This window comes from Schistocerca nitens, chromosome 12, assembly GCF_023898315.1.
Source record: "Schistocerca nitens isolate TAMUIC-IGC-003100 chromosome 12, iqSchNite1.1, whole genome shotgun sequence".
In the NCBI taxonomy this organism is placed as follows: Eukaryota; Metazoa; Arthropoda; class Insecta; order Orthoptera; family Acrididae; genus Schistocerca; species Schistocerca nitens.
The window spans coordinates 188,168,300-188,181,782 of record NC_064625.1 but is presented as its reverse complement, the minus strand read 5'-3'; the positions used below and the strand labels follow the sequence as shown (position 1 = coordinate 188,181,782).

General features: G+C 40.0%; 1 protein-coding gene across 6 annotated transcripts in view; it reads left to right on the top strand.

Annotated features, from left to right (window-relative positions):
- LOC126215153 (methylthioribose-1-phosphate isomerase) overlaps positions 1-13,483 on the top strand; it is a 99,392-nt gene that overhangs the window by 32,537 nt on the left and 53,372 nt on the right. For 2 of the 6 annotated variants that reach the window (XM_049941814.1, XM_049941815.1), the window contains exon 5: positions 5,583-5,739. In XM_049941814.1, coding sequence (XP_049797771.1) covers positions 5,583-5,739 — 157 coding nt within the window. Of the gene's footprint in view, positions 1-5,582; positions 5,746-7,013; positions 7,192-13,483 lie in introns of those variants that run through there. The other 4 variants (XM_049941817.1, XM_049941819.1, XM_049941818.1 and 1 more) reach the window with 3 other exon arrangements.

Below are 13,483 nucleotides of genomic sequence, written 5' to 3'. Positions count from 1 at the left end.
CAATCTCTACTGTTAAATGTGCTGTTGTAAAAAAAAAAAAAAAGAGAGAGAGAGAGAGAGAGAGAGAGAGAGAGAGAGAGAGAGGAGAAGAAGAAGAAGAAGAATAGACAGTTATAGATTTACAGTAATGATGTAGGCAGAAGCAGTGAATTAAAATTTATAACCAGCAGTGGGATTCAAAACTGGATCTTCTGCTTACTAGGAAAATAATCCATCCGCTTCACCGCACTGGTACTGCTGCAACCACAGCTGCACAGAATACCCTAGTAAATCTCCATCACTAATATAAATTCCAGCTCACACGTCAGCCCACTGCTGTTCCCCATTCACACTTGCACCAGTATCGCAGAGGTTCTCCAGCATGAGAATAGCTCCTTAGCTATGATCAAAATGAGGTTAATCCCACCTGTTCTTCAGGTGTGGGTGATACAGTGCACAGTTTGATAAGAAAAATAAAACTACGTATTTTTGTACTGAGAAATAATTAAGTAGGCTACCTTCTTGTGCTCAGTGATATAAATGTAGTTTCTTTTTATCCCCAAGAATGAGCACAGTTTAAAGGCTTAAGTAACTTGAAATCACTCATAGATTGTAATTTGAATGCTATCCTTTGGCGACGAATTTATTATTTATTTATTTATTTATTTTATCTATTTATTTTTTAAAGTTGCCTAAATGTGGTTCATTGCTTGCCCACACAACTTTAGTTTATCAGTATTTCTGTTCTAACCCCCCCCCCCCCCTCCCCTACTCACGCTCCAGTTTGTTTCACCCATAAGAAAGATCCAGGGAATATGGATGGGGAAGTATACCCCAGATTGCAGGACAACAAGAAACAGTGAATCCATTGCCCAGGTGTGGCCTTCTTACACCTGGCCTTTTTCTTTCTTTCTTCTCCCTCCTCTGACACCGGTAAAAAAATAAAAACTCAACAGCAGTGCTCTGATGAGTTTCATGTGCGGCCCACCAAGAATTCCTCTCCTGTGCAAAACTTCGCAAACCGGAGTAGCACTTGCACTCAACATTGGATATATCAAGGTCTCCGTCTGTCTCCACAGTTTTTACCCTCTATAGCTTTTATCTTCTGCAACTCCCTCTAGTACCATTGAAATTATGCCTTAGTGTCTTAATATATGTCTTATCATCCATCCCTTCTTCTTGTTAGTGATTTCCACAGGTTCCTCTCCGTGCCAACTCGTTGGAGAACTATTTCATTTCTCATCTTGGGAGGCCACATAATTCTGAACATCCTTCTATAGCACCACATCTCAAACACAGTAAAGGTGAAAGACTGCACTCGTGTCTTACACTGTTTGTAATCGAAGCACTTCATTCGCGGTGTTCCAATCTTATTTTTCCTCTCTCGGTTCTTGTATATACTCTATATTATATGTCTTTGCCTGTGGCTTACGCCTATTTTCCGGAGAATTTTACATTGTCAGATGCTTATTCTAGTTTGCCAAATCCTCTAAATGTGTATCGATTTCTCTTAAGTGTTTACTAAGATATGAAAAATTTCACATGCCCAGCTCTACATAGGGCATTTTTCTGATGGGGCATATGCATACTTTGGCACCATGTTTTATTTTAACTGATTTAAGTTTTTATACAAACAGTGGAAAGTCTAGGTTGGAATATCGACAATATTACGAAAAGATCAGATTGCTGCTCACCGTAAAGAGACACGTCGAGTTGCAGACGGGCAGTGCTTCCTTCAGAAAAGAAAAATGCACACGCGTTGACACAAGCGAGCACGCCTCACACACGGGACCTCCATCTCTGGCCACACCGATCAGGCTGATACAGAAACACATCAAATGGGAGCAGCAATCTGGAGTGTAGTGGGGAAGGTGAGAGGATAGCAGGGTACGGATTGGGGAAGAAGAATTTGCACTGCAAAGTGGTGCCTGCAGGTGGCAGGACACGGCTGCCAGGTGCAGCACCAGGAGGCTGTGGGGGCGGGAAAGTGGGTGTTGGAGGGGGGGGGGGAGATCAGAAAGGAGATGAGAGAGGAGCAGGGAAGGGGAAAGACAGGAGAGTGGCACACAGTGGGGGTGAGAGGATGTGAATAGGGAGGAGGTGACGGGACAGAGGCAGCGACAACTGTGTGGACAGTAGGTTACTGTCAGTTGAGGCCAGGATGACTTTGGAAGCAGAGAATGTGAACTCCCATTGCACAGTTCAGAAAAGCTGGTGGTGGAGGGGAGGATCCAGATGCCCCAGGCTGTGAAGCAGCCACCGATATCGAGCACGTTACGTACGGCTTCGTGTCGTGCCACAGGGTGGTCCACTCTGCTCTCGGCCACCGTTTGGCGGCGGTCGTCCGTACTGGCGGACAGCCGGTCGGTAGTCGCACCGATACAGAAAGCTGAGCGACGGTTGCAGCAGAGCTGGTACTCGATATGGCTGCTTTCGCAGGTGGTCCGGCATCTGATGGGGTAGGGCGAGCCTGCGACGGGACTGGAGTAGGAACTGCAACGTGGTGGATTGGGCACGTTTTGCACCTGAGTCTTCCGTAGGGATTGGAAGTGATACAGGGAGGGACAAGGATGTTGTGAAGGTCGGTCGGATAACTCGCCGACACTTGAGTAGGGTTGGGAATGATCTTGGGTTGGTGTCTCTAATTTCAGATAACAGATAATCAAACAACTTACAATTCCTCGTAGTCTCGTTTTGACCGGTACGGGAATACAGAGTAAAACTGTGAGCATTAAATGATAAATGTAGGAGGCTATGGTATAAGGATGTAGACAGTGTGACATGTGGAAGTTTGAGTCTGTCCAGGAGGCGTTCACCGATAACCGAAGTGGTTGAGGTGACCGTTCGTGATAAGTGGGAAATCTGGGTCGAAGACCTAGTCTGGCACAAATTTTGATGTCACTAATGGGCAGTATAGTTATACCTAACACAGCTGATGCCAAGGTATTCAGTGAATTTATTTTGAATAAATTTCACTTTCTCAGAAATGCTTTTATTATTGACTGTACAGACTTTATATGCTTTACTTCAGACATTGTCATTTATTTTGCTGTCCAAATAACAAACCTAGATTACTCTCTCTGACTCATTTCATAAAGTCATTCTTTCAGAATGCTTATACAGAGGTACACCCTAAAGTTTCAACATTCAGTTTCAAAACACACGTCATATGGGATAATCAGTTGTTATAACATTTCAGCCGAAGTCAGTGCATATTCTTGCTTATCACTGGACTATAAATGAATGAGCCATTGCTGTAAAATTATTTGCCTACGAGTTTAGAAAGAAAACTAGACTCAATGCAGCCCATACATGTCTCTAAAAGACAGCAGATGCCCCCCCCCCCCCCCTCTCAAATCATTTAAAATGTGGTGTTGAAGTATGGATACGCCACATTAAGAAAATGCCCTATATGGAGCCAGGCAAGGGCAATTTCACATGTCATAGTGGCCAGTTAAGAAAAATCGAGACACATTCGTAGGATTTGTCAGTCTACAGTCAGATTAAAATTACTTTATATTTGATGTCTGTCACTTGCCGATACAGTGTTGCCACATCTACTGCTCAAGTATAGGTGACGTACGAACGCGGTGGGCTACTTCACAAATGCTATTAATGTGTAAAGCAGGAGAATGATTGAAGTGGTTGCCGCAATGTATGACAGAAATGAAAAATGATTTGTCAGTCTGATTTTAATTGACCAGTGACTGAACTGTGGGAGGCAACTTGTCTTGTAGCCCTGAATTTAAACTTGTGTCCTAACCTAACCACATCCCCATGATGTGTAATGTATCCGAGAAGACGACGATCGACAATCTGTTAAAATTAAGATTGCTTTGTTCACAGCTAACCTCTGCTAGCAAACTCGAGACAGAAATATTTCATAATGTTTGTTTCGATAACAGTCTTCTGCAGTGAAGTTTGAGTCTTTGTGGTAAAAGCAGACTGTTATCTCTCATTGTCATTGGTTACCTGAAACTACACTTTCGCTGCTACATGGGATTCCGCGTTAGCAACGGATGAGCAGTCCTGGTTGGCATTTGATTGCAGATTATAGGCGACACAAGGAGATAAAGGAGGGGGGGGGGGAGAGAGAGAGAGAGAGAGAGAGAGAAACAGTAGGAAGAAAAAGAAAAGCAGATAAAAAAGTCAACATGATGATGAAAATGACATGGCAGAGTATTAGAAATGAAAAAAATTATAATCAGTCTCTCGATTAGATTTAAAAAATTCTGTTTTGACGAAATTTGAACCTTTTACTTTCTACATCCAGGTTTATACGTTAACCATTAAGCTATGCCATTAAACTGCAAAATACCGTTGTGTTTGAGTTTGGTGCCCCAGTTGCAATGATTGACAGCCTTCAAACATTCGGCATCACGCAATGTCGTGCGAAGCTTATGTAATGTGAGCTGATCTCTTTGATTGAATGTAATAACTGTATAAATGATGCTGAATCGTGTATTTGTGCAGAAGGATCCAATAGTGTTTCATTTCATTGCCATTGTGTGTGTGTGTGTGTGTGTGTGTGTGTGTGTGTGTGTGATAAAAGGGCCAGATCCGGGATTTGAAATACAAGCAGGTCAAGAAGGAAAGCTGGAGAAGAAATTGGAAGCGAACTAATTGTTATGGCCGTTTGGCAATGGTGAACAGTTTGGGCATGACGTTGAGCGCTCTGATTGGAGGATAGCAGCAACAACGTGTGATGTGTCAGCTATCAAGTAATTTTAATCAGACTATAGAAAAAGTGTTCAGCAGTGTTAAATGGGTCAAAGTATTCGAAATTTTTGGGAAAATAGGTGTAACTGTGGGGAAAGGTGGATAATGTGGCACATTTAGAAGAACTAAGAGAGGATAAATAAGAATGGAACACCAAGAACGAAGTGCCCAAGCTATGAAAGGTGTAGGAGAGGCATGCAGCCTTTCACATGTGCTTGTTTGAGGTGTGCTGCTATAGGAGGACGCTGAAAAGTAGGCAGCCTCCTAAGATGAGGTAGGAGGTGATACTCCACAGCTGCCAATTGCCATTAATGTCGATCCATCCATACGTGCAAGTAGAAAGTGAAATTTGTTAACATCTAGAAAAAAATTGTGTTATGAAGTCTTTTTCTGACAATATTTGTACGAAATGTAGCCTTTTACTGAAGTGAAACGTGGGTGCTGAACTGTTTAGACATGAGGAGACTAGAAGCTTCTGAAATTTGGTGATACTGAGGAAAAAGTTGAGCAAAAAAAAGGGATTGGTTTATAGCACACATCGCGAGACATCAAGGAAGTGTGAATCTTGTAATGGAAGTAAGTGTGGTCGTAAACAGTTGTGGGGGGGGGGGGGGGGGGGGAGAGAGAGAGAGAGAGAGAGAGAGAGAGAGAGAGAGAGAGAGAGAGAGAGAGAGAGCGCGAGCGAGCGCACTGCATCAAACCAGTCTTCAGACTGAAGACCATAAGTAACAAATACCCAGTCTGGAAATACAAATCTTAAATGCTTTGTCCCATTTTTGTAAATTATTCTTCGTTATCACCCTATACCATTTCCCACATATAAAATACAAGCATAATATTTTACAGCACTATTTAGCACTACGTTCATTGCAAAACTGTTTCAGATAGCTGTGGTAGCAAAGTACCACGGCGTGCCTTTTTTCGTAGCAGCGCCTCTTACGTCCATCGACTTCAGCATCCCTAGTGGTGAGCGAATTGTTATAGAGGAAAGACCAGAGAAGGAGATGACACACGTGGGAGATGTTCGCATAGCGGCACAAGGTTAGTGTGAGTATATTTAAGTATTTTGCGTATTTAAATCTCGAGCAGTTATTGGATTTTACTTCTAGTTTTAGTATCGAACAGATATTGAGTCTGGGTATATATGGGTTTGACTATTATAGGTACAAGTGAAAGAGATGAGTTGATGACAGTGAAAATGGGAAATAATCCTAATAAGCTTAAGTCCGGAAACTGTGACAGTTTCCTGGATACGGCTACATCTCCTTCTTGGCTGACTTAGAAGTCACATGTATCTCTGTTTCCTACAACACAAACTAATGGGCTAATTGGATGATGATAGTTGTGGTGAAAGAATGTGTCGTGGGACACTTTTATGATGCTGTTGGGGAATATGTAGCACTAATCTTTGACAAGAAGCGTGTTCGTCAGTGACTCATCAATACCTTACCTCCTGTGCCCCATTATTTGAACCCACTGGAATGTGTGTGTGTGTGTGTGTGTGTGTGTGTGTGTGTGTGTGTGCGCGCGCCCACACACACACACACACACACACACACACACACACACACACACACATTCCAGTGGGTTCAAATAATGGGGCACAGGAGGTAAGGCGCGCGCGCGCGTTTGTGTGCAAGTGTGTGGAGGGTGGTGGAGATGTTTGAAATCCTGGGTATTTTTCCGACCGGTTGATAGTGTCGATGAACTCCAGAAACACATTGTGGATGCTGTCGGTGCATTCAGAATGCACCTGGGATTTCTGAATATGTAGAGCCTACCTTCATGGCCGTGTGTAGCATTTTGTTTCTGGACCCAAGTTTATTAGGATTATTTAGTAGTTTCATTGTTCTCTACTCCTCCCTTTTGTTTGTACCTACAATTGTCAGTTAGCCTGTACAGACAGCAAATAGTGATCTGCTGAAAGTTACATACAGATAAAAGTTGATTAGTGTAGTAGCATTAGAAGCGGTGTTTCTTTTTCAAAGTGAATGCTTTCTTGCAAATACATATACTATATAAAATAATCTAGAAGTAATACATATAATTATTAATGTGAGTAGATTAGCACTAGTCGTAATTTGTTGTTAGCATACTTTAAAAAGGTATCCTGCAAGAAGCAGTTTTTCCAGGTAGTGTACAACCTGAAGCCTCTCCCTCATGATGGAATACACATAGTAGTTGTTTACGTAGCTGTACTCCCCACAAATGAATGGGAATTTTGAGAAAACCCCGCATGTCCCTTTTTTGATGAAATTGCATTACCTATGATTTTTTTTTTTTTTAAACATGTTGGGCAATCTCGGATCACACAGGTCGAGAGTGAATGTGTCACATCACTACTTCAAAGTTTGCTGAAAAAGATATATGTTGAAGTTCCACAAGATGACTCTCCAAAACTACAATATTGAGATTTTCTGATGATTTGTTAAAATGCTACAGACCTCTCTAAATGAGAGTATGTGTCAAAATGTCGTAACGAAAGGAAAAATTGTAATAAAGAAACCAAAAGTGGTAGAGATCTGAATTTATTTTCAATAAATGCTTTGTTCCCAATATTATGAGACGTGATTTATACATACCCCCTTCATAGCTTTTTTAAAAAAAAATTAAACTATGAAAATTTGTAGCTTTTTTGTGAATTTCAAAATTGTCTCGAAAATATGAATAGTCATAGTATTTTAACTGTTCTGAGAAATGACAAAGTGGAAGGACTGCTGTCAGTTATGACATTAATCCATAAAATTCTTAAACTGTAAAAATATTTGCACATACAGATGAAAAGAATCTGAAATTTTTTGGTTATTTAGAAATTATTTTCTCCAAACCCCCATCCTAAATGTTTAAAAATTTCATGTTGTGGTAGTTGGTCATTGTACTTAGGGAATGTGCTATCAGAGTGGGCAATACTTGTCTGAACAAAATGTGGAAACTTTTAAGGTTGAAAGGTCAGAAAATCGTGGACACTTAAATATTTAAATTGATCACTGATTTTAAGTAAATGTCATGCAAAACTGGTGTTTCTGAATCAGAATAATTACTTCACAACATTATAAGTGACTGGGAAAACAATTCATAATTTTGTTCAAAAACATTTTATAACAGAAATGAAATATAGAATATGTATACCCATTTTTCTTTTTATGGTACTATTCACAAATTATTATTGTCTTTTGTCATGATTTTACTCCTTCACAACTTTCCATGAATTAAAATTGCCTAAAATGTAACAGTCAACACTGCACTATTGAAAAGAGTTATTTTGGTTTTTTCATCTGCTTCTCATTGAAGCCGAGCTGAATTTGCACACGGACAAGGCTGATCCAACAAGAGCAGTTCTTGGGAAATGGGAACTGCACACTGATTTTTGATGAGGGCCAATTGAAAGTGTTAATAGGATTATGAGGAGTAATAAAGGAGACAGTTTTGCTGCTCATGAGAGTCCCTTATTACCGGTATCTGTCCTACCCACCACTGATCGTCATACACACAAGAAATGAAGTGGCTCACTACAAAGTCTTGTAATGTATGCCGTGGTCTCTGCATTTCACACACAGTAACAGGCTGCATTTCATGGAGAACTATTCTTGCAATGTATGTGCCACTCCGGGATGCAACCCGGTAGTGACTTGTTTGAATTCCTACCACAGGCTTTACAGCTGACCACTCCTCTCTCTCTCTCTCTCTCTCTCTTTTTTTTTTTTTTCTTTTTTTTTTTTTTTTTCTTTACAGAATTCCCTTAATGTACTTTCATTTAGAATTAAGAGTTTCATGTTTGTTACTACTGTTAATATGGTGTGTACAAATCCAGTATCATCTCGTAAGCATCAACAGCTTCATGATGGAGATTAGATCTTGTTGCAAGATGTTTACAGACACCTCCGAACCCATCACATGTCCTTTTTACATGACCTGTTGCTGAAAATATCTGTTTTTTTTTTATCTTAATTCCTGTACTACAGAGTTGACCAAGCTCATAAAGCTGAAAGTGGTTTTTAAAATGAGATATTGCGCCATCAGTTACATACACATGTTTAGCAAATACATGGCCTCTAGATGGTATGTCATCAATTATCATACTGATAGCAGAGCACACATGTGCACTGTCGTGAATGAGATCATCACTGGCATTAGCAGAACAGTGTGATGTTTCAAGGAAGTGAGCAACTCATTGAATATTGATATCTGTGATTTGTGCCAAAGGTAACTTTGAATTTTGTTCTGCAAAGCAACAGACCAGTTCTTAGCAAAGTTGATATGAAGAGCTAATGTGTCAGTATTCTGTGATGTGGCTGATTTTACTTCAACACATTAAGAGGGAGCTTTAATGCAAGACGTCTGCCAGGTCTCCAGTACTTTTGGTTTATTAGATATATTTTTTTGTTCTCTACTGTTTAAGAATTATTCATGAAAAAATATATTTTTCATAGGGCCTTACCACTTTAAAAAAATTAAGATAAAATGACAGTACTACATGTTCTGGCATTTTCTGTGTCGTTATGCAGCCATTGTATCAGAGAAACTCCCACACGTACAAAAGATATGGGCTTTTTTAACATTTTATGTTATTAGAGATGTTTTAAACAGAGAAAATAATCGATACATGTCTGTAAGTGATAAGAAAATGCATGGCCTAAGGTGTTTTCTTCCGTTCCTACCATGAGAAGAAATCTTTCAGAACGTGTACTATATAGCAGATACAGTTGGCCAACATCAAGAAAACATATCACGATTGTCTACAGTACTTTGGCATTCTTTTCTCTGCATTTATCATAATGGAAACTGGCGAAAAACAGAATTTCAGCATTATTTTAAGAAGTGCAATGTTTTTTTTGTACCTCCTGAAAAGTGAGTGCCACTTCATTACACAGTTGACGCAGATACTTACACGGGCCGATAGTGGCTCAATAATAGCCGTGGCTCGGAGCCCCGTGTGGGGGGAAGCGAACTCTCTGTACGAGTCAACGTACGGGAAAGAGAGCGTCCAAACTACGTATAGACGAGCACGGGAAGAACTCGGCGTACGACTGGCTCTGAGCACTAAGAGACTTAACTTCTGAGGTCGTCAGTCCCCCGCACGACTGGCAGGGACGCAGTAGCCAAACTCTGAGTGAGCAATGGCCTGTCTGGCCTACTGACACCCGCAGGTAAACACCTCCGCCAGCAGGTCTGCCCGTACAGTGTGTCGAGTGTGACAGGCTTCCGCTCTGCCTGCTGGGCCACCAGTCCCAGCTCATCTGCCTCTGCTGTGATTCTGTCGGTGGGGATACTAAATAAACCATTGTTAATAGTTACTAGGGTTTGATGAAAATAACTTCTTTGTGCAACTTAGTTGGTTTATTTAAAAACCGTACATTATTTTGAATCGTATTATCTTGGAACAAAATCTGGCTATCTGTAATGTGCTTGTGCTGGCCTCCGTTATGTAGGTGTTTGGACACAGCTCACACAATGAGAGTAGGGTGGTAGTCTGCAGGTGTCGGCAGTCTCTCACATTCTGTTCGTCTAGTAGTGTAGGTAACACAAACTCGCAGCATCTGAAGCAAATGAGATGTCGTGTTGACACCACACGCTGTATAAAAAACGGCAGAAGCTGTTTGTCGACTTTCGTGATTGTTCAGAGGTAGGAAGACGTCACATTGGATTTCGTCCTGTTTAGTTGAAGCCTTTATTTGATGGGTTTATTTAATAACTTAAGTCCTATGTGTGTAAATGCTGTTTCACAACACTTAGAGTAGTATCTCTTAAAAACACATCTGTGTTGGTAAAATTTGTTATAATAAAATAATGAAAGACACATTGGAAATTTACAAAAACCTTTTCTTGATATGATTTCTTATAATAAAAGTAGATTAATGAAATATTGGCAGCTAAAGCCTATGTTACTTCGAAGTTACAGGATACAGTCAAAAGTTTCAAAAGTTCAGCATGGTCTAGTGGTTAAAAGTGTATAATTAAAAAGTGTGAAGTAGCTGCTTCATGTCTTGCTATATCCATTTGCTTTATCTCTTGTATTAATTTAATGGAAGTGTGATATTCAATGTTATGTACATATAAGAAATCTCTCTCTCTCTCTCTCTCTCTCTCTCTCTCTCTCTCTCTCTCTCTATAACAGACATGAATTGGACTGAATATTCAAGACACATTGATCATCTGGTAACACGAACTACCACTATAATAAAAGACTGACACATTTGCAAAGAAAGAAAGGTAACTTGATCTCTGTCATCTATAAAACATAAAAGCAAATTTATGAGCTAATTCTTTTGGGACACTTCTTTTGCCAACAAGGTCTTCAATTGAAGAGCATTTTCAACCACCAATATGACATTTTTGTCATTTTATTACAACAAATTCTGCCAATACCGATGCATTTCAAGAAGCCCTCAGTGTGGTGGTGTTTTGAAACAGTGTTTATTCATGGGACATAAGTTCTATGAGCTACTGCTTTAGATTGTTCACTAGAATGACTGTCCACAGTCACTAGTTATAGATCATCTCTTGCAACTAATTGTGAGAGATTCTAAAAATAAACTTATGATGCTGAAACTTCTTAATGAACACCGATGAATATATAAGTTATTGGATTCATTACTGACTGGCTCCAGCTTGTTTCTTGCTTGACAGTCTTTCGGACGTCTTACTTTCGGGGTGGGTGAAGGCGTACTAGAATACATTTTCAGTGTGGTAATTTTTGAAATTAATTCTTTCCGGGACTCTTGCAAACACTTTAATCTCTCCTTACCCACAGCACAGTCCATACCAATATAACTTTGAGATTAATGTATTTTGCAGTAAATGAAAACTGTATCCTCCAGTTCTCTCTAATTGAGGCGAATGTTATTGTTTTGAATGTCTCATTCTCACAACACGTTGTGAACTGAATGATCACGAAAGTCGATAGGTAGATCTTTGCATCTTCGCTACAGTGCCCTGTTTTTACAGTGAATATCACCCCAGCTCTTGTAAATCATCAGCTGTAAAATTAAGAAAGTACGTAAGTTCTCATGTACACTTTGCAATCCCTTCCTAAAAATCTGTTTGCAAATTTTCCCTTGCTTTTCCTTTTCATGCCTTCCATGAAACTCTTATAAATACAATATACTTAGCATTATTTTGATTTATTTGCAGTGCAAGTAACATAAAATTGGAAATAAAACAAGGAAAGAAAGTTACTCCATAGGGACTCTTTAAGCCACAGCCGTCTGATTATCATTCATTACACTTTCCATTCACCACAGACAGGAGTCTCTCGTGCCTCGCCTGACCCACGCCGAAAATGATATTTTTTGTCTAAACGCTTAGTGTCAGGAGCTTCCATTGTTATCATTCTCATCTGTGGCCAAGCCGTGCGTGCACCATAAATTTTAGATAAATTGGTGATGAGGTGTGGGCACTGTCCCCTTGTAAGAGTAGTTAGTAGTTGACTGTATTTTATGCCGCTGAAAGGTCGAGAAAGGTGACCCCTGTGAGTTGTCAGTTTTCGAAACAATCCTCGATGTGCCGCATTAATTTCAATGCTTTCATTGTACGTCAAGCTGGCCTGTTGTCGGTTCAGAGATGGCTAGATTATCTCTGTAAGATTGAGGAGTAGCAGCATTATTTCAAGAACTTTGCATAAGTGTCACAGTTGTGAGATAGCTTTTAAGATTGTCTCCTTTTTACCTAGTTTTAAGATCAGAATTGCTTGGGATTTTTTCTAGATCAGATGCACTTCTTTGGTGGTGCTTGGGAGCGTAAGGAATCTCGTGTCAACTCGTGCATACAATGTGTAAATGCAAGTTCTTTTACACAAATATCGTTGGGCAAATATCTGTTGCCCTGCTTGTCAGTGTTTTACACCTCATACAGCAAAACTACCATATTTACCTAATTGTGAGATGAGGTTTTTTCCAAATTCGTCGTTCAAAAAACACAGGGTCATCGTATATTCACAGATTAAACTGTTGCTGCTGAAGTTAGCAGTTTTATGTTGTCTAATGGTGTGTAGGGGTTGTCTTACAGATGAAACTTTGTCAGTGAGGTCACATGCGGATTTATTTTGAAGAATTGAAGGTCAGTGTTGGGCAAATGACACTCTCATTCGAACAGGCTGAAGATTTCCTGAAGCGCTCAGAAATAGTATCAGCATAGCTTGAATGGTCACTTGACATTTGACTCGCGCAGCACTAATGTGAGGGATGTGTGAGAAACTGTGAGCTAGCCTCTGTAACAATCTGTTGCTCTGCTTAACCGTTGACATTTTGTGAAACACAGGAGTAAATAGCACTAAATTCTATCATTTACAAACTCTTGTTGTATTTGAACAGATTTGCAATAAAAGTGCACAAACATTAATGCTGCTTTTTAAGTAAAGGTAACATTCCAAAGCAGGAATGTTGTCCTGCAAAAAATATTAGTTGATTCTGGATTCAGAATAATAAACATGATGGTGACACTCAGATGAAACAATAAGGAAAATTAATCCAGAATGAAATGTCTAAGAAATGAGATAAATCATATTAAACTACTTGTCATGAGAATAAATTACAGCACTAAGACCTGTCGTGGAGATAGTATCAACAGACATCACGAGTTCACAGAACGAGTGAAAACTGGCAAACTGGACTGCGATTTTTTATTTATGTATTAGTTGCTGTTGCTACAGATGGCTTGCACCCTAGAATATTAAAATTTTTGTTTCGAGGCTGCTCAGGCACAGCACTGCCGAAGGGTTGGAGGGGGAACAGTGACACCAGCTTGGCTTAGAACTGCTATGAGTGGAGAGTAGTGAGTGGACAAAAAA